Source organism: Xiphophorus couchianus, chromosome 24 (assembly GCF_001444195.1).
Source record: "Xiphophorus couchianus chromosome 24, X_couchianus-1.0, whole genome shotgun sequence".
Classification (NCBI taxonomy): domain Eukaryota; kingdom Metazoa; phylum Chordata; class Actinopteri; order Cyprinodontiformes; family Poeciliidae; genus Xiphophorus; species Xiphophorus couchianus.
The window spans coordinates 13,563,144-13,586,647 of NC_040251.1; the positions used below are offsets into that span (position 1 = coordinate 13,563,144).

The 23,504-nt window shown below is 39.8% G+C and overlaps 1 protein-coding gene across 1 annotated transcript in view; it reads left to right on the forward strand.

Moving 5' to 3' along the window:
• Window positions 1-1,939: 1,939 nt before the first annotated feature.
• Window positions 1,940-23,504, forward strand: part of LOC114141125 (E3 ubiquitin-protein ligase Midline-1-like) — a 34,067-nt gene continuing 12,502 nt past the window's right edge. The window contains exons 1-3 of the mRNA XM_028011565.1: window positions 1,940-3,149; window positions 17,022-17,809; window positions 21,606-21,701. Of these exons, the coding sequence (XP_027867366.1) occupies window positions 17,090-17,809; window positions 21,606-21,701 (816 nt within the window). The 5' untranslated portion in view covers window positions 1,940-3,149; window positions 17,022-17,089. The remainder of the gene's footprint in view (window positions 3,150-17,021; window positions 17,810-21,605; window positions 21,702-23,504) is intronic.

Consider the following 23,504-nt stretch of genomic DNA (forward strand, 5'->3'; position numbering starts at 1 on the left):
TAAATGCTTTTATATCACGAGCTGAAAAAACTCAAAATAAAAGATTTAAGCAGATTGTTTTTATTCATTTTGCTTGTTGTGATGTGCAATGGCCAGGATGAAGAGAGCTGTGACGTCCAATCATATAGCTGATTAACGTCGGGGATATTCAACCAAACACTGCAGTCATAGTGTGCAGCTTGCCGACTTGCATCTTGGAGATTATTTTAAGCAGCTTTTCTTGTAGGCCATAGAAAAAAAAATAGTGAGCAAGATTCATGAGTAGCAGCCAAAACAGCTGAGGTTTTAAGGTTTAGGGAGAGCCACGGTGACATCAGGGAAACAATGGGGAAAAACTCTAGTGAGAGATTCGTTTTACTGATGAGGGAGTGACTTCTTTTATGGCTTCTATTCATCTTGAATCTGAAGACAGCTTTATTTGACAAACCTGTGTCTTTTTATTTCTCAATTTGTTTTCACTTCAACAGCTTAAGTCATGTCAGCTCTCAGTTTATTAAATTTGTTCAATACAAAACAAAAACACATTCCCAAAATACCATCCATCTTGATGCATAAAATTATTAATTGATCTTGCTTCGAGTCTCTCAAACATAAACCTCGTTGCAGCTGGTTGTAATCTGAGTTTAATGGGACTGCTGTGAACGCGAGGATATATTATCACATTTCAAAGCCAAACAAACCTATAAATATTAATACACTCAAGTCACAATTTGTCTTTGCATTGTTTGACAAAGATCAAAGAGTTAAGCATCTGGCCGACCAAAAGCAGGAAGCTCTACCAAACAGAGAACACGGCATCTGTGCCAGTCCCATCTTGAAGCCTATTAAGTTATCAGTATACAGATGTTTTCTTGATAAAAAATACATGTTTTAAAGAATTTGTTCAATGGATGTGTGGCCTGTTGATGATTGCATACATCAGAGTAACAGTGGTGTCAGAACATTACTCGAATGATGCCAAAATTGTCATTTTTAATACAGTTCAGATTCCAAGCGGCATTTCAACCAGCTTGACCTAAACACTGAGCTTTGTAGGTTTCTAGGTTGTTAGGTTTACAAGGTCCTGAAAGCAGGCATGATATTGATTGAGTTGTGCACTGGAGACCCAATTTGGTCACTTTTGTTCTTTCAAACAAAAGAACCAACATGTTGTACATAGTTATATAAATAACTATCTAGTTATGTAAATGAACATAACTATCTTGATCTGCAATCAAAAACAGAGATGAAAAGAAAAAGCTGTTCAAATGTTAAATTACTCTTTAGTTTGTATATAAACCAAAAACTCAATCTGTGTGGCCATTCAACTGCTAATGAACAGACTTACTGCAATACAAGTACCACACTATCAGATAGTTTTAGTTTTGTTGTGACTATAATTTTAATAGGGCACAGTGTGTTTGGAAGTTTGAAAATTAAACGGCAATATTTATGAATGAGGACGTCATGATAAAAATATATTTACAGCTTTCCACTTTAAATATTTACAGCCACTGCTTAACAGAATAAACTGGAGAAAGAAAGAAAATAAGTTGGAAAGTTAATTAACCCTTAGATTAGCATTTTTACACAAGTTTGTCTTACTTCTTTTGTTTACTTAGCTGTTGGATTCACATTTTATGCAACTTTGCACACAGAGAACAGGATTCTGCTCACAATACATCTTTTACAGCAATTCAAGCAGTCAGTCAGTTCTTTTTTTATAGATGCACTATCAAAGGAAGTGGCTGTGCTTAAATCTTCCTGTTTATCAATGCAGAGCAATAAAATTTGTTGCCTTACATAAACAAAAACCAGCCTGTTTATCGTGGCAGGTAATAAGAAATACACCAAGGTCTTTTGCATAGCACAGTCTATACACAAGGTAAGTTAAGTGTTGTGCAAGAGAAAAGGACAAGAAAAACAAATGTACAAATTTAACACAGCTAAGACATAAGGGGCACATAGATACTGAATAAAAGAGGCCTGAGTGTGGAGCTTTGAGAAACTCCAAATCTTTCTTCACTCAAAATTCCAATTTTGCCAAAAATAGTCTTCATCTGTCAAATGTTTCAAATGTCATTTTAACTTAATGTATGCAAGACTTATGTAAAAATCAAATAATGTAGAAATTAAAATGTAAAAGTAAAATGTAATATCGCAATTGCCGTATGTATTTAAAATCTGTTCAACAATCTCTTTACCCCAACTGATGGACATTTGATGCATTTTATACCCATGACTGACATACGTTTTAGTGACCAAGATTTGTATTATGGACAATGTGATGACATTAAAATGGCTTGGTTTAAGAAGACAGAAGGCTATATGCAATCAATATAATCATCCTGATTTAAAAATAAAGACTGAGTTTATGTTATGTTTATGTTTCTCTAATATTATCCAGTTCAGAATTAAAGAGGCCTGAGTGTGTCATGTTTTAATTTGACAGCTAAGGAGTAAACATTTTGAAGGCTTGCAAAAGTTAGCATCTCTCTAGAATCCAGTTTGTTCTTAATTTAGAGTGTCCTATTTATCCATTGACTTTTCGTCCAAAGTCAGACAAATGTCATTGGTCTGTACCTGGCTTTCAAGAGTGCCTAAATGTGCTACAGCTGCATATCCACATGAGTTTCCATGCAAGCAGACATATTGAAAAAATGAAATAAAATCGGCAGGCAGGCACATTATGTCGCAAGCACATCGCCAGATCAGAGTCCACCTCTCTGTGGCCAGTGATTGGCCTACTTAAAGGCAGGGCAGCTCACTGGCACATTTGAATACAGTGAAACAGGGAGCAAGGAATGAACAGACTGAGGGGGGAGAGAGGAGGGGGAACAGTGAGGGGGCGGTGCACTAGTTTGTCCCGTCTCTCTCTCTCTCTGCTGGGTCTGGATGGAAAAGCTTACACAGGCAGAGGAGGAAACATGTCATGAGAGGTGATGACACAGCCACGGAGACGTACTCACATCCTCACTGCCTCCTGGGATTTCTCCTCGCTGCTGTTTCAGCCGCCACCGTCAACCTTCCTGCATCCCACAGAGGAGAGAGAGAGGAGAGAGAGAGCGTGAGATAGAGCGAAAGAGAGCTGCCAGTCTCCCTCTACAGCTCTCCATCTTCCCGTCTTTTTCACTTTGTTTTTGGATGATGGGATTTTAATCATGTGGAAGGTAAGAGCAGAAGAAGTTGTGTGGATTTTTTCACAATGGGCAGTTTGTGATCTTTTGCTGAAGTTTGGGAGTCCCTGGGGGGTTTCCCGCATGCTATAAACCTCCCGACTGTATTCTCAGTGAAACCCAGGAGATGTGGCAGGTTTACAAGAATGATAATAACAGAGTGCTGGCTTTAGAACTCAACCATTCAGCTTTGTAGACCAGGAGAAACTTCTACAGAAACAGTTGCTGAACATATGTACAACACAAAGTCTGCTTTCATCACAGGAGGTGTGAGTCATTTATCTCGACTCTATACGGCTCCGCAGTCTGTAGGCGTCTTGACAACTTAATTCAACCCCGATTATCCAATTTCTTGTGATACTTTTGATTTTGGGGTGGAGTTTGATTCTGGGTTTTGTGACCCACTTTCATCTGTGTGGTCTCTCAAAACTCAGAACACACATCTGCAGAAGGAAGGGTTACGTATACTGTTTGTGCTTAAACTCTGGTTGTGCAAACTGTTTTTTTTTTTTGTTTTTTTTAACCTGGCAAGTCTTTTAATTTTTTTTACCTAATTTAAATGCAACTTTAGACTGAGTGCATCTGTTCATGTGAATATGTATATGTGTGATTATTTATATTACATTTATGTAGAGTACAGCCCACTTGATTGTGCATTATATTAGCCTCAAAGAAACTCGGATGCTCTGTGCTGAGGCGTGTTTGGTACGCCTCGCTGCACGCGTGTCTTCTGTGCTGAGTGTGTCACAGCTGGGCAACACAAGCTCGATGCTACCACTCATCAGTCTCACCTGCAACGGATCAGAGAGATCGAGAAAATTGTTGCTTTTGAGAATGTCTCAATGAACAACGACTAAATCCAAGAAAAAAAAAAAAAGCTTAGTGGGATGTTTGGTTTGAAACGGTCAGAACGTCGACCAATATAGCAACGACAGTAGTGTTCCTGTTTCTTTTCCTGTTTCCACAAACATGTCTCAGTGAGACATTGTCAGCCTGGGCGACCTTCAGAAAGAAGCAGAGCGGCACTCAGATCCGTCTCTTCCCCCTCCCTGCCCCACCTGGATATGGACCGTGGGAACTTTGCAGACAATTATCTCAAACAGCCTTTTAAACTTGCTTCTATTCCTTACGGGACTCTTCATGCAGTTTATGTAAACTTATCTAAAGGCTAAGTTACTCTATCTTATTTAGAATCAAAGCTGTAACTTTGATCATTGCTGCTTTGATAATGAGGAAAAAACGGCCTATTTCTGAGAGCATTTCTACCAAAAATATCTCTTTATCTCACCAATGTGTGGCTAACGTGATAAACAGGGAGGTAAAACTAATGGAATGCTTATCACTCTAAATGCTTATTTTGATCTTCAAAGTCGAACATCTAGTTCACGCTGGAGGGACGCAGAACTGCTAATTGCCATCTAAACATTCCTGAAATGGGAAATACACTTTTTTTTTTAGTTTCATTCCTCTCCAATTCACTTCATTTTATCCACTCCAGTGGGTTTTTTTAAATCACCAACCAAGTAAAATGAGTGATGTTGTCATGGTAACTTCCAGAAGTGTGACAATGGGTGCAACTGGTTTATTCAGTAGTCCTGTGGTGGGGATAAGTGGGTCCTTCAGCTTTTTATTCTAAAGTTGGAAGAACTCTCCACAGTAAGTTGCAGAGCAGTGTACACAATACTGCATAATATGCGTTACAACAAATGGCTGCCTTACTAGATTGGCCTTTTGTTTGTCCATTTTGAATAAAGGCCAAGAGAAGTGGACTTCTGTTTTTCACAACACAGTCATACACAATTGAAACAACTTATAATTTACTTGGCAAGTAGAAGCAAAAGAAAAAAAAGCACGTAAAATTTTTTAAAGAAATTTTCTAAGAGTGCCAATAGATGTTGGAAATACATGAATATTCAGTTTATTCATTCACACACAATTCAGTTTATATTCAGAGATTAAAACTTTTCTTTCTTTTTGTGCCATTGCAATAAAAGAGGGTCTGTAAGGCTTTTTAAACATCTTTATAGGGTGATTTATATCATGTAAGATGTGCTATTGAATTTGAGATCAAGAAATTCAACAGTGAAAATAAAAAAATAAAAAGTCTGAATTTTAAAAAAATAAAAAAAACGTCTAATGACAAACTAGATCTGGTGGAGAAACTGTATGCATCAGCAAATCCCGTCACAGTGCATATGTGTGGTATAAGCATCGTCTAAGTGCTAAGGAATTTTTCTTACATACCCAAATAAAGCTGTGGCAGCTTTATGGGGCTTATGTGGTGATCAAATGATGCATTCTGCAGTGTTCAGTTGAAGGAAAGGCAAGGCTGAGTGCTATTTACTTGATGTTGTGTATTCTCCTTGAGATGCAACAAAGTTATGGTGGTATTACCAGGAGCCAATGTTTCAAAGATCAATGAGAATAATCACCATAAAATTATGGAAACCTTTTGAATTGTAGACCAATAATCTGTTGTTTTAGGCCCAATTGAGTCCTTAGAATTTAAAGTGCTCAACATTTCACTATGTACAAAAGGTAGTAAACAATTCAGCGAGAGAAAGACAAGATGCTATTTCCTGAACAATAAGTTTATAGACATTTGCAGAAGAAAACAAAATAAACTTCAAAGTATAAACATGAACAAAATTATGACCAAATTGTTCCAATTAATAAACAGCTGCTTTTAAAAAGCATCTCGTTCTTCTTGCAACTGGTAGTAAAGAACTGGTTGGTTCAGGCCTTTTCTGCTATGAATCACTAAATACTCTAAGAAGAGACAAACCAACAACTGCAAGCCTGCAAAAAACCTGATGTGCAGCAAAAAAAAAAAATCAAAATCCTTGGCCAAAAGAAGCTGTTTGTGCACACTTGGGCTGCTCTGATGCTAATAAACCCAACTCAAACTTTTGTTAGTTTGTTCAAGACATACCTTTATTCTCCTCCATTCAACTCACACTGTATGTTTTTGACAAGTGGGAATGATGCTGTAGTGCAGTAAAATCAATAGCTGAGAGAGGAAATGTGAAAATGTATAAATTTAACCTTGCTCTACTCAGAGGTGTGAGACTGAGTAGCATGGCATTGACAAACCCAGATTTCGAAAATTATAGCGTTAGCTTCAAGCTCAGTTCTCACAATTTGTGTTTAAAACTTGTATGATATAAAATACAAAGTAGTTATTCTCTGTTGTGTTGACAGAGGTCACTCACCTGAAATATACTTTTATGTCAAAGTCTAAGGAGCAAAACCTGGTAGCTAAGCTAAGGGGCACTAAGGAAAACAAGCAAAGAGTGCAGTAGCCTCAACAGGTTTGGACAAACAAGCTAAACTTGCAAGATTAATATAACTCTGTTTCAACTAACTATTTTCAGACTGCATTTTGGGACCCAAACTGTTCTGTGCAGAGATTACCAAAATAAGTCCAAATTCATTCAAACCAGTCAGATTCCCAACTTTAGAGTCATTTGCACCTTAAGTTGCATCAATGTAAAAAATATAGTCTCAAAGACTTTTATGTTTGGGGTTTTAATCTAGTTTCACTTCATACTAGTCTGGGTACATTCGACACTTTTCAATTTTTTTCTCATAAGGAACATTATGAGAAAAAAAACAAAAAACAACTATCAACTTTGAAGAACAGTCCAGTTCTTCAAAGTTGGTAGAATACACTCTGTTCTTGGCCTTCTTCTAAAAATCTACTCTAGCCGAGATCAGAAACAGAACCCCACCAAGATTTACCACATCCTGGAAGAACCAAACTTCACTTGATGTAATGCCACACAAATTTCATTTGTAGCAGAGATCACTGCTTCACTCTCATTCACCCTGAATAGTTTACATTAAATGTATGTTGCGTGGCACGAGCCACATGCGCTGGCCTCATCCCCCTCCAGCACGCTGCTCATGCATACCCATGCCACACAGATCTTTCACAACATTTTATTAGCCAATCAAAGCAGCCAAGATAACTTTCTGGGAATGAGTGCTACATTATCACTTTCATCAAAGCATTACTAAGTAATTGTGGTGATGGAAGGAAACTTCAGCCAACTCTTAAAAGTGTGCGGTGAGGTTTCTGTTCTGTTTGTTTCTCTCCTATTGCCTAAACGCAGTTTATCTCACGTTAAATACAAGCAGGAGAGAGTGAATCCCAAAGCTGGATTGTGACACAGGTAGAGTGTTAGGCAAAGAAACGTCTCAATACATATTTTCAGAACAAGACACCATCATTTCCACAATACAGCTCTACTGAATATGGTTAAACCCCTACTGCAAATTTTGGTTTGTTGGCTAAATTAAAAACTGTTCAGGTGTATACAATGAACAAGATACGCCAGAATAGTTCAAATTCAACTCAAAATTCTAGTTTAAAGAGTGTAATTTCTCTATAAATTGGTCAACTCTCCAGATTGACCTTAAGAGCATACATTTGCAAATCAGTTGTGCTCTCAGGCACAAGTGATCCAAGAAATCATTGGTTACATTTGTGTACTTGAGATAGAACACTGTAAATACCTGGTCTGTCATTTTATTGGATGTTTTTTATTTATCAAGTCAAGAGAAATTCCAAGAGAATACAATGAAATCCAAGGCCCTGAATGTTCCTACAGGTATAATTTCAAGCAGAGTTCACAATTGACAGTTAAAGGAATTGTGGCTGCACCACCTGGTGGGACATATAGGTAACTATCATCTGCTGTCATCAGACTGCGGAGGAGACAGGTGGCTACCTCAATTGACTGCAAATAAGATCCAGAAAGACTTTTTGGCAGAATATACATAAGGCAAATACTGAACGCTAAAGGGCTCAATGCTTAAACTCAAGAAATGCACCACTACAGACCCAAAAGCACAGGAACTGTCAGTTCCAATTTGCTCACCGCAAAATAAGAAAAATGAAAAAGGTTTTGGGGTTCTGTTCCGTGAAGCGATTAATCAAAACTGAAAGAAAATAGAATGGAAACTTTGTGAACTGGCATCTCTGAGGGAAAAGAAAGCAACTCAGTGATGCTCTGGGCCAGCTTTAGAGTCTTTTGGCACTGAAAACCTGCAGGAGGCGGAGGACAAAATTTATTCAATCAAGTACTTGGCAATCTTAGGTGGAACTCTCACACCCTCTGTGAGGAACCGGACCTTTAGAGTGGATGTTATTCCAAAGTGTTGTTACAGAAGTAATCCTAATATTCTTTCCTAAAGCATATGGCTTAATATTTATGAAGTGTCCAAAACCAACATGTTTACTTTATTGCCTCGTGAGTCTTTTTGTTAATGCCATTGAACATCGAACACCCCAATCAAACATACTGTCAACACCAGACTTGTTTCATGTCCCCTATAATCTCCTGCCCCACAAACATCGCATTGATTTTTTTAGCTGTACCACTGAGGCCAATCTGGGTCATACAAGCGAGATTCCAGACAGACCTTGCCACGCACAAACAATCACAAACGTCTCCCTCCATTATCATCACTAATAGCCTCTGCATCCCAGACTATGACCAACCAATCCTGTTAAAGTGTGACTGCCCACTTCTGACCATGAAAGGCCTGGATTGGTCACAGCCGGTGTGGCAGGAAGCGGATTAGGGATAAAAACGTGGCAGGGTTTCTGAGAACTGAAAACACAAATGTTAGTGTAGCATTTGACTATTTTTAGTGTTGGTAACGTTATAAGACCTGGAAATGAAGAATCATACAACACAGGGAAAGCAAAGGGAGGCCAAGATGGAGAGGAAAAAAGGTGGAAGAGATGAAAGACCTCAAATTCTCTTCTGAGTTTGACATCTAAAGTTAAAAGCTTTTGATCCCTCATCTAAAACTCCAGTTTGGACCTCGTTAGCTTTTGCTCTGGGTATGTTCCTTGCCAAAATACATTTCCTCATCCTGTGTCCCAATTGGACTTATATTACAATATATGCAAGCAAGACTGCAAACTGTATAGAAACAAGTTCTTCTAGCCTATACAGCAAGAAATGCCAAAAACATTCTATAAGAAATGCTTTGGGGGGGGAAAACATAGCATCAGGCTTTCCATGTGTTTACAAGTGTTTTTAGAATAAATCCTTTCCTGTAGAAATCAATTAGTATGGCACATTTTTTGTAGCTTGGGTCCGGATTGCACGACCTCTTGTAAAGCCAACTAGTTCTCAACCATGAAACGGGGTCAAGGGTTAATCTGGCATTAGCCACCCATTGCTTCTATGGAGGCAGATTATGTTATTTCCCTCCCACCCCTCCGATTTCCTCCACAAATCCAGTAAACAGTTGTGGGATCTATTGAGTTCTTCGAGAGATTGATGCAAACAAGGTGTCGAAAGGGTGAAAGGTTGGAAGAGACGGAAGAGTAAAGTTGACTCAACGATGCACATCAAGAGCTGAATTATTTGGTATTTAGGAACAGAAACATAAATTATTTAGTGACAGTTCTTTTAGTGCATCTTCATTCTGGAAGTAGGTTACATTTAGGGGCAAGTGGTGCGCTTAATTCAACAACCCAACACTAAAATCTTTATTTTTCTTTGCAAGGAAGTGCTAATGCATTTGTGTACAGTTAAATCTATCCCATCGGTTTTCACTGGGCACTGTTTGTTTTAGTCCTGAGACATGACATTATGAACGTTGACAGCCAGATATGTTTACCCTCTGAATTAGATGCCTTTGCCCTCTTCTATCGTTATGCCGTGTGCTCTGCTATATTTTTCCGCCTCCTCCGAGCTGAGCGAGATGGAGAGAGAATTGGAACGCCGAGATCATGAAGTGACACACACAGTGTACACTGATTATGTGAGCCAGGTCAATGGGAATGACCTACTTCTTGTATCTACATCGTGGACTGCCACAGTTGTTCGCATCAAATCACAAAATGGATCCCTGCACACATGTTTTTTTTTAAATTCATACCAAGGTTATGTGGCTTTAGAGTATTTACTGTAATTACTGCCAAGATTTGGCTTTTCCACTCAGTTTACCTTGACAATTGTGAAAAAAATATCATAAAAGGCTAAAAGTCCCACTTTCCGCAAGTTAATAGCAATTAAACATGCAAGTCACATTAAATCAACAATATGTAAGCATTTATTATGTGCATTGTAAAACCACGCCAGGCATTCCCTTTTAACAAACACAAGCTCAGTCCCGCCTCTGTTTTTGCCCACATTGTGCTTCTGTCAAATCAGTTTTCCATCCATCCATCTTCTTCCGCTTATCCGAGGTCGGGTCGCGGGGGTAGCAGCTTCAGAAGGGAGGCCCAGACTTCCCTCTCCCCAGCCACTTCTTCTAGCTCCTCCGGGGGAATCCCGAGGCGTTCCCAGGCCAGCCGAGAGACATAGTCCCTCCAGCGTGTCCTGGGTCTTCCCCGGGGCCTCCTCCCGGTGGGACGTGCCCGGAACACCTCACCAGGGAGGCGTCCAGGAGGCATCCTGACCAGATGCCCAAGCCACCTCAACTGGCTCCTCTCGATGTGAAGGAGCAGCGGCTCTACTCTGAGTCCCTCCCGGATGACTGAGCTTCTCACCCTATCTCTAAGGGAGAGCCCAGCCACCCTATGGAGAAAACCCATTTCGGCCGCTTGTATCCGCGATCTCGTTCTTTCGGTCATGACCCAAAGCTCATGACCATAGATGAGGGTGGGAACGTAGATCGACCGGTAAATCGAGAGCTTCGCTTTTTGGCTCAGCTCTCTCTTTACCACGACGGACCGGTACAGCGCCCGCTTGACAGCAGACGCTGCGCCAATCCGCCTGTCGATCTCCCGCTCCCTTCTTCCCCCATTCGTGAACAAGATCCCGAGATACTTAAACTCCTCCACTTGGGGCAGGACACCCCCCCTGACCCGGAGAAGGCACTCTACCCTTTTCCGGCTCAAGACCATGGCCTCGGATTTGGAGGCACTGATCCCCATCCCGGCCGCTTCACACTCGGCTGCTAACCGATCCAGCGAGAGCTGCAGATCACGATCTGATGAAGCCAAAAGGACCACATCGTCTGCGAAAAGCAGAGATGAGATCCTAAGGCCACCAAATCGGATCCCCTCAACACCTTGGCTGCGCCTAGAAATTCTGTCCATGAAAGTGATGAACAGAATCGGTGACAAAGGGCAGCCCTGGCGGAGTCCAACTCTCACCGGAAACGAGCCCGACTTACTGCCGGCAATGCGGACCAGACTCTGACACCGGTCATACAGGGACCTGACAGCCCGTATCAAAGGGCCCGGTACCCCATACTCCCGGAGAACCCCCCACAGGGCTCCCCGAGGGACACGGTCGAACGCCTTCTCCAAGTCCACAAAACACATGTAGACTGGTTGGGCGAACTCCCAACCAGTCTGCCAATCCAGGGGAACTGCCCCCGATGTCCATGCGATACTGCAGAGTCGCGTCAACCAACACAACCCTACAACATCCAGAGCCTTAAGGAACTCCGGGCGGATCTCATCCACCCCCGGGGCCTTGCCACCGAGGAGCTTTTTAACCACCTCGGCGACCTCGTCCCCAGAGATTGGAGAGCCCAACCCAGAGTCCCCAGGCTCCGCTTCCTCAGTGGAAGGCATGCTGGTGGGATTGAGGAGGTCTTCGAAGTACTCTGCCCACCGGCCCACAACGTCCCGAGTAGAGGTCAGCAGCACACCATCCCCACTATAAACAGTGTTGGTGCTGCACCGCTTCCCCCCCCTGAGACGCCGGATGGTGGACCAGAATCGCCTCGAAGCCGTGCGGAAGTCTTTCTCCATGGCCTCTCCAAACTCCTCCCACGCCCGAGTTTTTGCTCAGTTTTTAGAAAATAAAAGGGTACCCATTAAAATTTTATTCCAGCCTAAACTGTGAGTGGAAGGGAAAGCCGCTACCTTCCCGGATCCACATTTAATGAAAGATTTAAGAAGTGGGGCCCAGACTTTGTGGAGGGAGACGGCCCAGATGTAAACTGGAAGTGAGAACAAAAGTTGAAAGGGGTTTTAATTTCTGAAAAGCTCCGTGGTTCTGTTGTTCTAGTGAACATTTGTTTGTCAGGTAACTTGTGGATTACAAGCAAAATGACAAATGGAAGGTGATGTAGTACATTACACCAAAGGTTGTGTTGGAATTTATAGATAAGAGGTTTTATAGAAGATTTCTTTCAAAGTAACTATGGCAAACGGCAACAGATTTTCCATTTCTATAAAGACAAAGGTACAGACTTAGAAACTGACAGGTTAATATGTCTCAGTTTTAACCCTGTGGTTGAAATTGAGACATTTTAGCATTTTATTCTGCCATCTCTAAGAAAGACGATAATGGACTTGATAGTGTAAGAAAAAAATCTTTTTTTTTTTTTTTTGCTGAAGTTGAAATTCAAGTGATCAATCAAGTGATACAACTGGATTTAAATCAGACATTCTAATTGTCCTGTACTTATTTGAATTAACCTATGGGACTATATATAGTCATAAACTGGATATAATTGTAAAGTCCCAACAGATATAATTTATGGCAGATATGCTCTGTTTGAATAAACTAAATTTTTAAAAACCTATGTTAAAAAAATACTAAAATAAGTTGTTTCACCAATTTTTACATGAATTTCTGTAATCAAAATTCCCACTTGCAAAGATGATGGTCCCCAACCTAGTCTAAGTTTAAATTCAATATGGTTACTTTCTATGTAAAATATTGCACACAGTGGAAAAAAGAAATGAACCATTCATTTGAACTTTTATTGTTTCCATAAATGCAAAGTATTACACATAGTACTTTACATTTATACTCAAAATTTGTGAAAATGTTCCATTTTTTGTTTCTTGAATAATTGAAAATGCTGAGAAAAGCCTTGTTTTGGTTTGTATTAAGCAGGAAATTCTAACACCAAATCTTAGCTAGCAGTAGCTTTATGGCACAGAAATAAAATGATTTCTACCTTAACATTTTAAAATTGAAATTTTATTGTTACTTTTATGTTTCAAAAAACATGCTGCATTTAAAGCAGCAATCCAGTTTCATTTGACAACACCAATGGCGCAAATCTAACATTAAGAAAGTTTTACTCCATTTAAGGTGGCTTTGTTTGGCCTTTACCAGCAAGTTGCTTGTGGATTTAAGCCCACAAAGTGTACCATTTATACATGGAAATTTAATTTTTCCAGTTCCAGGTCATACAAATGCAGTTAAATGCTCCCTGAAGTAGGAATTACAATCCTGGGTCCCTGTAAATTGAAATCCAGAATTTTTTGAAGTGGGAGAAATAAAATGCTTACTCATCCTGCTCATAGTTTGTTTTATTAAATCAGCCTCACAGGGCACATTCAAGCATATATTTGTGATCTTTTTTTCCCCCCACTGTTGCAACTAGAGCAGAGAAAGTGGGGCGTGAGGTTATTCCCAGATTTAGCTTGCAACAAAACTTTTAAGCTGTGTTCCAAACACAAGCATGGAGACACTGACATCAAAAAAGGCTAGAAACATTGATTTATGCTTGTGAAAACAAGTTTTTCATTAAGCTCTTGCCTAAACTGGTGTAGTCAGGTTGAAGCAAATTCATTCTCAGGAAAGTAAGCATTGTAGGGGGCTAAGAAGAATATTTCATACATTATTTACATTATGCCTGTCAAGGGATGCATGCTGGGTAATATCACATTAATGTATAAATAGGTATGAAAACAACATGCTAGAAATATTAGCTTGTGATTGGTTATAAAGATAATTTCTGCTTATAGGCAGAAACTGCAGTGAAGAGGAGGTGGAACAACACTAAAGCATTCCTCTAATCAGTTTTGTATTGCCCCCCACTGAAGACTATTGGTACTGACATTGCTGAGGTGCCAGCATGACAGACTAGTCATTTACATACTGAGACAGCTCTGGCAGTCCAGAGGCACAAAGTGATGATGGAAAAAGTAAACAACTTAGGCTTTTGTAAAATCATATACATTTATCCCCCCAGCATCCCCACGTATTTTTCCTCCTTCCCCCCCGTCTCTCTTCTTTTGCTTTGTACTCAGTCACCTCCCTGCACGGTTCAACAGTGTCACCTACGGTATGGTTAGAGGCATTTCACCCTCTCTCGGCTGCCTGTTTCAATTTGTGTGAGTCTGTGAATGCATAAGAACAAACAGATTGGTTTAAAGTGTTTTCATCTGAATTCAGTCAATCTATTCTCTTTGGTCAATAATGCCTTCAGGATCCCTCAGTGTCAAGCCCAAACTAATCACAGCTCTATAAATTTTTACCATTCCAGGCTTTGTTTGAAAGATTATTTTTAAGCCTTACTGCTGCTTTCTTTCCTTCAATAAAGCTGTTGGCGGTTGATATTACTTGACTGACTGCTGAGTGAATAAAGTGACTGCATCAAAATGTCTCGGGACATTTTCAGCCAATATTTACTTCATTACTGAAGCCCTATTTACTTTGGATTTTGTCAATTTCTGCACAACATTCCCTGCTTCAGTTGTACATATAGGTACTTTAAAATTAAATACATTAAATCAACTTGATGGCTATTCATTGCTCTGTGGTGAAAATGTACTTGTTGTAAATATCTTACTTTTTACAATTAAGTACAAGAGAATAAAAAAGAGAAAAAAATCTGTAAATGTGGAAACATTCTTTTATGGCATTAAATATTAAATATTTCTTGCAGAAATATATTTTAGTTCCTTTCTGCCTTTTTTTAATCAACACAAAACTGTCATCCGCCTTCACATGGCCTCAAAAATGCTAGCACTGCAAAACTCTCAAGTGGGGTACAATTTATCTGCAGCACTTTTCCCCCTTCTTTTAGATCAGAGGAAACCATGCATGGGAATGAGAGAGATACTCTGAGCTCTTTGCATCCTATTGTCTGACGCACCAATGCTTTAATCTCAGCCGACAGTGACATCTGCTGAAAATCCTGCTTGTTGAGATAAGACTGGACACATTTCCTGCATCAGAAATGCATGCATTATATCACAGAAGCGCACTTATTATGTTACCTCTCTCGTGCTTTATGGAAGTTTGACTTATGAATAGAAGCAACGTTCACAAAATTGATGTTATCCGACATTTTCGAAATTGCCAGAGGACAGTTTAATACGGCAAATGTCCAAGCATTGTTGTTGCTCTGTGCACAACACTGGCACTCTCCAAGTTTGATGTTATCAGTGTTTACTGTTGCTTCTCAATGCAATTTGACCAAAGTCTATCTACACATCCATTTGTGTTGAAATACACTTTTAGAAAAAAACAGCATTGTCGATTTAAAACCAGTGTTGCACAAGTTCTCCAGAAAGCTAATTCAATTTTATACACACAAAAAACGAGAAATGGTTGCAACACTTCAATTCTTCCATAAGAAACAACTTGCATATTATGTTCCTCTACATATGCTTACTTTGTATTGGTATAATTTCTCAGAATTTCTGTATGCCTACATCCTGGAAGAGAAAGACACACTGCCTTAGTTTGAGGAGATAATACAGAATTATAAAAAAAACCCCAACTAAATCAGGAAACGTCTATCCAAGCCAAAACTTTACAGCATACAAAACAGGCCAAATCTCTCCCACAAGCTAAAAACGAAAGCCTCACAAAAAACCTTGAGAAATGAAGATGCAAAAATCCATAATTTCAAAAAAGGATGTAGAACTATATGTATAGAAATCTGTCCACGCTAGCTGCTGCACTACCATACTCTGTACATCCGTCACCACTTTTATTAGCTGTGCAAGACAACACCGAATCTTACAAGTCTTACAAAATCAACTGATTTCTACCACATTTTGAAAAAACTGGGTCAAGAGTTCAAAGAAACAGTCAGACATGCCCAAAATTTTACCAATTCTTTCAATTTTAGAGCTTTACTTCCAACCAACTAACATAATTTTATTAAACACATAGCTGTATTGTTTTCTATTTTAATCTGTCTGTGAATAAACATATTTGAGATGTTTCAGTGGAAACCATGGTTATTGGGGAAGGTGGGGGCGCAATATCAGCACAAACATTAACTAAAACCACCTGACGGCGACAACACGCTGAAATCAAGAGCCAGCTTCTCTGCAGGAGGAGAAAGTCGACACATGCGCTAATTACTAACTGGCTACAGCTGTAGCAGCAGCAGCTGCTGGCACTGCTGCACCTCAAATGAAAAACATCCTTCCTGCTGACATGTTAATGCTGATAAGGAAATCCTTTTCAATTTTATTAAAATAGATTCAAATTTAAGTGTACTCCAAGATTAAAAATGACTTCCAAAGTACCGTTTTGCAGCCACTCATTGCAGTGAATTATAAACCAGCGCTGAATGCTAATGAGCAACAGCAGCAGCTTGTGCTCCAAAGAAAATAAATAAATAAATAACTTGCTGCATCATAAATCATTTAAACATAGCTTAGGTTGGCTTTGAGGTTTGTTGTGATGCAGTTTTAAGCACCTTCCAGCCCAACAAACTCTCCTTGCAGCTCTAATGTAATGGGAAAGTAACACACTCTAGTCTGCTGCCAGATGATAATTTTGGTTTAGCTAAACCTAAAGTGTTGGTGCTGGAAAACACAACAAGAATCTTTAAAGAATAAACAGACCAAAAAAGATGTGAGCATTTTCCAATTGTTAATGACATTGCACAGCTTCTGGCTAAGATGATCCAGAGTTCTGCCTATTTTGTAGGTCTGTTGCTTCATTTGTTGTTTGTTGATGGGTTTGGCAGAATCTACAGTTAACTTTTTACAGGCTGAAAAGGAAAAACTCAACACTGCAATTATTTAGCAGTTGTCAGCTCCATTGAGATATAAGCCCTCCCAAGAAAGCTGTGGAAAATAAGCTGTTTCACACAATTTAATCTCAAATCCCTCTGCTCTCTTTCCCTCTGTTCCCCTTTCTGTTCTCCTGGTGCTATCTCTTTGTCTCTGGCCTCCAGACATCTGAGCGGCTCTTCTGGATTTTGATGACGCTGCACCCAGTCCCGCCTGGCCTCTTCTGAGCAGGATGGACACTCTGGAGTCAGAGCTGACCTGTCCAATCTGCCTGGAGCTCTTTGAAGACCCGCTGCTGCTCCCTTGTGCCCACAGCCTGTGCTTCGGCTGTGCCCACCGCATCCTCGTCTCCCACTGCGCCACCAACGAGTCCGTCCAGAGCATTGGCGCTTTTCAGTGCCCCACTTGTAGGTATGTCATTTCCCTGAGTCCGGAGCGTGGATTAGAAGGACTCAAGAGAAACGTGACCTTGCAGAACATTATCGATAGAGTTCAACGGGCCTCATCCTCGGCTGGCCTCCCTCTGCCGTTGGCCGGTCCCCACAGTGGGCCCAACTCTCCCATTGAGGAAGGGAGCAACCGGCTGGCTCTGGTTCCCGTCAGTGCCGCCATGTCCAGCCCAGAAACTCCGCCGGAACCAGTCCAATGCCAGTTCTGCGAGCAGGACCCACCCCAGGATGCCGTTAAGACGTGCGTGACATGCGAAGTGTCGTACTGCGAGGAGTGCCTCAGGGCAACTCACCCGAACAAGAAACCATTCACAGGTCACCGGCTCATTGAGCCAATGCCTGATTCTCACCTCAGAGGGCTCCAGTGCCTGGAGCATGAGGAGGAGAAGGTGAACATGTACTGCGTCACTGACGACCAGCTGATCTGCTCACTGTGCAAACTGGTTGGGAGGCACAGGGATCATCAAGTGGCAGCCCTAAGCGACCGCTACGAAAAATTAAAGGTATGTGCCTGTTGGCTTATATGGTCTTTAAAAAAGAAAAAAAAAAAAAAAAACTTTCTGCTGTTTTCAGTGTTTTACTTAGTCTAATTATAGATAAGTATAAAAACCCTCCAATGCCCTTTATTGTCTTACACATATAATGAATTTCAAACTTTAATTTCATTCTCCTCTGAAGTATGAAATTTCCTGATATCCTCAGTCAGGTATCTAATTTGATTATCAAGAGAGATTTCATCATTTCATGCTGATTTATAATCTCTCCTGAATAATTAAGCAATTAGCATAATGACTGCGCCACACCAGGAAGCCAGGGAGGTATTCAGAGGCAGTGAATTAGGGGTATGTCTTTAACAAGGCATGGTGATTTTGCAAGGTTGCAGGTTAACAAGCTGGGTGCAGGTTGGCTTAACTGAGAACTGACTTGTGCATCATAGTGCTAAAGGCCGCAGGGGCAGGTTTTTTTTTTGCGTTGTGCATCCCTAGTATGATGGATTTTGTAATAGCAAACACTGCAACAGTCATCACCTTTACTCTTTTGTTTAGTTATATTTCCATCATTTCACTGTCATTGATTTGTGACCCTGCCTTAGGGGTAGTGACCAACACCCTGTATTACCTGACCTTTAAGATGCAATGCAATTTTAGCTGACGCTACAGTGCAACACTACAAAATGTATTTTGTCTAAGAAGTCAGTTTTTTGAGTTTACTGAACACTTTAACTTCTATTTAAAATCTTTTAAAGTATGCAAAATACACCATTGTATTGGTACTGGTACTTTTAAGAGTGACAACTTAATTAAATCTTACTAGCAGTCTCACATCCCCCACCCTAATCTTAGATTTTGACATGATTTAGCTGTTCTTCTGCCATATTTTCCAGGGACATTTCATTATTATCACTTTTTTGCCAATCTGCTGAATACAAGATACTTCCACTCTTCACAAAATGGGACAAAAAAAGAAGTAGATTATTGGAATAGTTTCTTTTTTCTCTCTGTGAGTCTGTTGGTGTGCTTCTGATAAGAACCATGGAGGTTATTGTGGGAACACCCATCCTTTTTTCAGAGATAAAATTACCCCTGTCACAGGAAATTGACAGAGGAGGGTGCTGGAAATGGCTTTTAAAATCCTTAGCTCAGGGTCTTCGGAGTAAAACCCTTCAGGATAAAAGATAGGAGCAGCTGTTTGTATGTGTCAGCCTTGGTACTAAATCACTGGTTTGGTGTTCCCCTTTCTCTGTTTAAGTTGGAACAGTTTGGTATTCTTAAGAGCAGTTAAATATAAAACAATTTGGGGGATTCTTTTAGACTACGCATACTGTACATAAACATGTTACATTTCACAAATCATCTATTTATTAGAATTCCTTTCCCTGATAGATGGTCACAGAATTATAAACTGGACTAGCTGTGAAGTCTGTTACTCTTGAAAGGGTGAAAAGTGTACTCCATAGTAATTGTTGATGGTGGGTCCTCACACTCCATCCCAGTGGGTGTAGTCAAAGGTGAAAAAACAAGATTTTCAGGAGGTGTTAAATGCCAAGTTTGTGCACATCAGCTCCATTATTATTACGAAAGGTGGTTTTAACTTCCCATATTTTATTTGATTCCATTTCATGACTGTGGAAAATGTTGAAAAGTGTGAATGGAACACCAACACTTTACTGCTGTTTTTGTGATGCTCCGCTTTCTTATTTGTCAGATGCTAAGTTTGTGTTTTGTGTAGAAATGCTTGACTGAAATACTTTAAGCTTTTTCTCATCGTACTTGTGCTGGCATATCTAAAATGTGTTTTACTTTAGGTTGAAGGAGAACATGAATGAACCCCTTTTTAATGCTTGTTGCTTTTGAGCCAACATTTACTGTAGTGTGCTTTTATAGGGATAAAAGGTGTAACATTTTCAGCATGCTTCTGAGCAAGAACGTTAAGTTACTTCTGCTGTTATTTAATCCATAGAAAGTGAATTGCTGACTACCTGGGGAAGAAAGTTCAAATCTCTGCACACCACTTATGAGCACCGGAACCTTTTGACCAAGTAATAATGTGATGGACCTTTTGGTTCTATTAAATTCTGTAAAGAGCATAAAAACTCCTTCTGATTTAAGGTAAAACCATTCAATAAACAACAAAACAGGCCCAGTAGCATTCCCATCTCTCACTCAGGATTGCAGGCATCTAGATGCAGTAAAGACAACTTGCTTGAGTTCAAACAGGACAGATTGGGGGAAGAAAGGTGTCAGATTGGGGAAGAAAGGTGATTAAAGTGGCCTTGAATGTGGTCTGGTTGTTTGTGCCAGAAGAGCTTGACTGAGTATTTCAATAATTGCTGATTTAGCATTTTACTAAATCTACTTTAGAGTAGGGTAGGCTAGCTGAAATGTTTTAAAATCTTCTCATGGCTTGAAATACAGAAATACATAAACATTAAATGAAACAAACAGGACATCTTTTTTCTAACTAGTTAACTCCTGTCATTTTGCATCCTTGGGTTTTCTATTAGAATAATCCCAGTCCACTGCCTCACGGCACTTTGAAAATTCATTTAACTAAGCAGAGATTAAATGTGCAGTACAACACAGACTTTTTTCTCCCAAAATCTAGCTCAGAGTGGAGGCAGAAAAAAAGGGGGTGGGTTGATAAAAAGAGACAGATTACGCTGCAGGATGATTGACGAGTGATCAAACTGATGGGGGCTGGAAGGCGCTCCAGCTCCAACAAATAGATACAAGCTGGCAACAAGGACATATAATAGGCTTAAATCCCTTTTCTTTATGTTTATGTCGTGGCATATTGCATTGAAGTTCAATACACAGAGGATGGCTTATTGTTGCAATTCTTGTCCTCCTTTTAGAGATCAGCTTTTCCCCCTCTGTTACTAAGAGGGTCATATTCCTGTTACAGCAGACCCTTATGTCACTTCTGTGTGCCATCTGCGTATTAAGGTCATCCATTAAGACCCCCGTGGCACTACATCACACTTGCAAAGGAAAAAAAAAAAAAAAAGAGGCACCATGTCCACCTCTGTGGACGAGTCAGAGCTTTTCTGACACCACAAAAAAACTGTTGATATTTAAAACGTGGCTGAAGAGGTACAAAGCATATTCTATAACTTCATACTTCGGTCATTTTCACTTTCAGCTTTGAAACCACGAAGAACATCTTAAAACTTTGAAAAGAGGAAAAGTGACAATGATGCATCAGAACAGCTTAATCATGCCTGATTTGGCAATTATGTGAAACATGGCAGCAAACAAAACAGCCTGCGCTCTGGCATTTAAAAAAATAAAAATAGCTATGTAAAAAATACAGAAGGATGAATAGAAAGGAGGGGAAAAAGTGAAGGGAGGAGCATCGAGGGGCGGCACTGACGCGCTTGTCACCTGTTTGCCGCTTCGTTTGCCGGGAGCGCTGCTCTCATAGGGAAAGCTTTTTGAAGCCCTGATTTATCGCTTGGCTGGGTTTGCGCATGGCTTGGTGCTCAGTGGAGTGACTGCCCCAGTCACATCCACGGCTAGAACTAGGATCTGCTGTCTGAGGCTTCGGACGGGGCAGGATGAGGAGGCAGTGCAGGGATGAGGGGTACTACCCACGGTCAGAGGTACGCCACCTTCAAAACTTTACAAATTTAGAAATTGATCAGGTTAAAGAACTGCACAATTTGCATGTCGTTTTATTTTAGAAGGTTCCTTCTTAGTTGATTTGATGCGTCGGCTTAAGCTTTGTTTCCATTTCTATCGTCTTGCATCTGTGTGACATTTCTATTTTTTTAGCATCTCTCACTCTTGTTTCCAACAGCAAGCTCTTGACTCCAACCTGAGCAACTTGATCAAGAGGAACAATGAGCTAGAGTCGCTTATGGGGAAGCTGATCCAGACTTGTCAACATGTCGAGGTGAGTCTCAATGGCCCTGGCGGGGTCACCAATTACCTAATTTGTCTAGCAATTCAAGTGGTGTTGTTCTGTGTGAAAGAAACTGCTGATGTTTGGTTATTTTTGCCCAAGAGTAAAAATATGAAGGCGACAAATTTAGAAACTAGACAATTCTCTAAAAATCAGGCCACATCTTGCGATTGCAGTTGTCATTAAAGATTAAGCTCAATATCTGATATAAGGACTGTGAAGACATTCTGGACTCAAAAATAACTGGTTTACTCTAATGCTTCATTTTATGAGCGACTTTGTAATTTATAAATTATTTTAAGAAAAACCATAAGCTGTATGAAATTGTCACTTTCTCTATAAATAATGCAAACATCTATGTTTGTAGCTTGACATTCCTTTATTCCCCTGGTTTAAGTCTAAACTATAATTCATTGCACAGTGATTATCTGCATCTACTCAAATTCTGCATGGAAATTTTGCAATAAATGTACAATAATCGCATTTACATTCTTATACCGTTTTTTAAAAACAATGCTTAAGCAGATTTTCACATTTTTCTGTCATTTGGTTTGATTTGCCATATTTATTCCTGCATTAACAGATTTGTGTTCATGTTTGCATGCATGCAGTCTCCTTTGAAGGCAGTTCTGTGCCAAGCCTGCCCATTCGCATCACATTGCACCACTAAGATGCTTTAAATAAAGCAATGCCACAGGGTTTTAGAAAATATGGAGGGCAGCTTCGCAGCCTGCCAAGACCTTTTGCAAAGTAGAGGAATGTAAAGGATTAGGCAGTTTAATATTTTCAGAAGATTAAATTACAGTTGTGTGCTTGTTTTGCATGCATATCAAAGTGCAGTTTATACAAGATAAAGGGAATTTTAATGAATAAAGGATAGAAAGAAATGGCGGTTCTGTGATCACAAAAGCACAACTTTGAGAAAACTGTAATGAAAATACAGCTACAATAATTTTATATGTATATATATAATTATTGTATATTTGCTCCATAAGTGGATAATTTGTAGAAAGTACAAGTTTCACCTAATTTATAAACCACTATTTCTTTTTTAAAATTTCCTTTCATTTAATATGCATTAGATGAAAGCATATTAATATTGAGCATATCCCTCAAAATGAGAGAAAAATGAGATGGGACAATGTTTAGCGATGGTGTGCAACATAAATACAAGAAGGAACATAAGTCAGACATATAAACATACAAAAATAAATTGTAGTTATGAAGATCAAGGAGACTCTGCTTGCATGCCACTAATGAGCTTTCTGAATATTTCACATCAGATTATCCCAAAACAGCTGCAAAGACATGTCTTGAAAAAGATTGCCAACTCGCATCCTGTTCCTCTGACTCACCAGCTCAGCTGCACCCATAATTTTGCATTCCTGCTGCACACTAGATGCGTCTGCCTTTTCAGCTGGCATCTTGTTTATAGCTTTTCCATGTTAGAACCAACACCAACCCACACTCCAAGCATGCTCGGGCACTTATCACATGTTGAAAAATGGGGACACAGTCTAGGGGTTGCTCTGGGAGAGTGGAGTGAATTAATTTAACACTGTTTAATAAATATGCATAGACTCACAAGGGTCATTTTAGTTTTCTTTTTTTAAATACAGTACAATAAAGGATTTTACACAAAATCCTTAAGAACATTAAGTCACGATTCATAATAATTATGTCAAAATTCACAGTTGAATAGATATTTTTTCCCCCCACAACAACATACGTTATTAATCCTCATACACTATTTACGTTATATTAGTGAGGCTTGAGTTACTAGACTGATGAAGA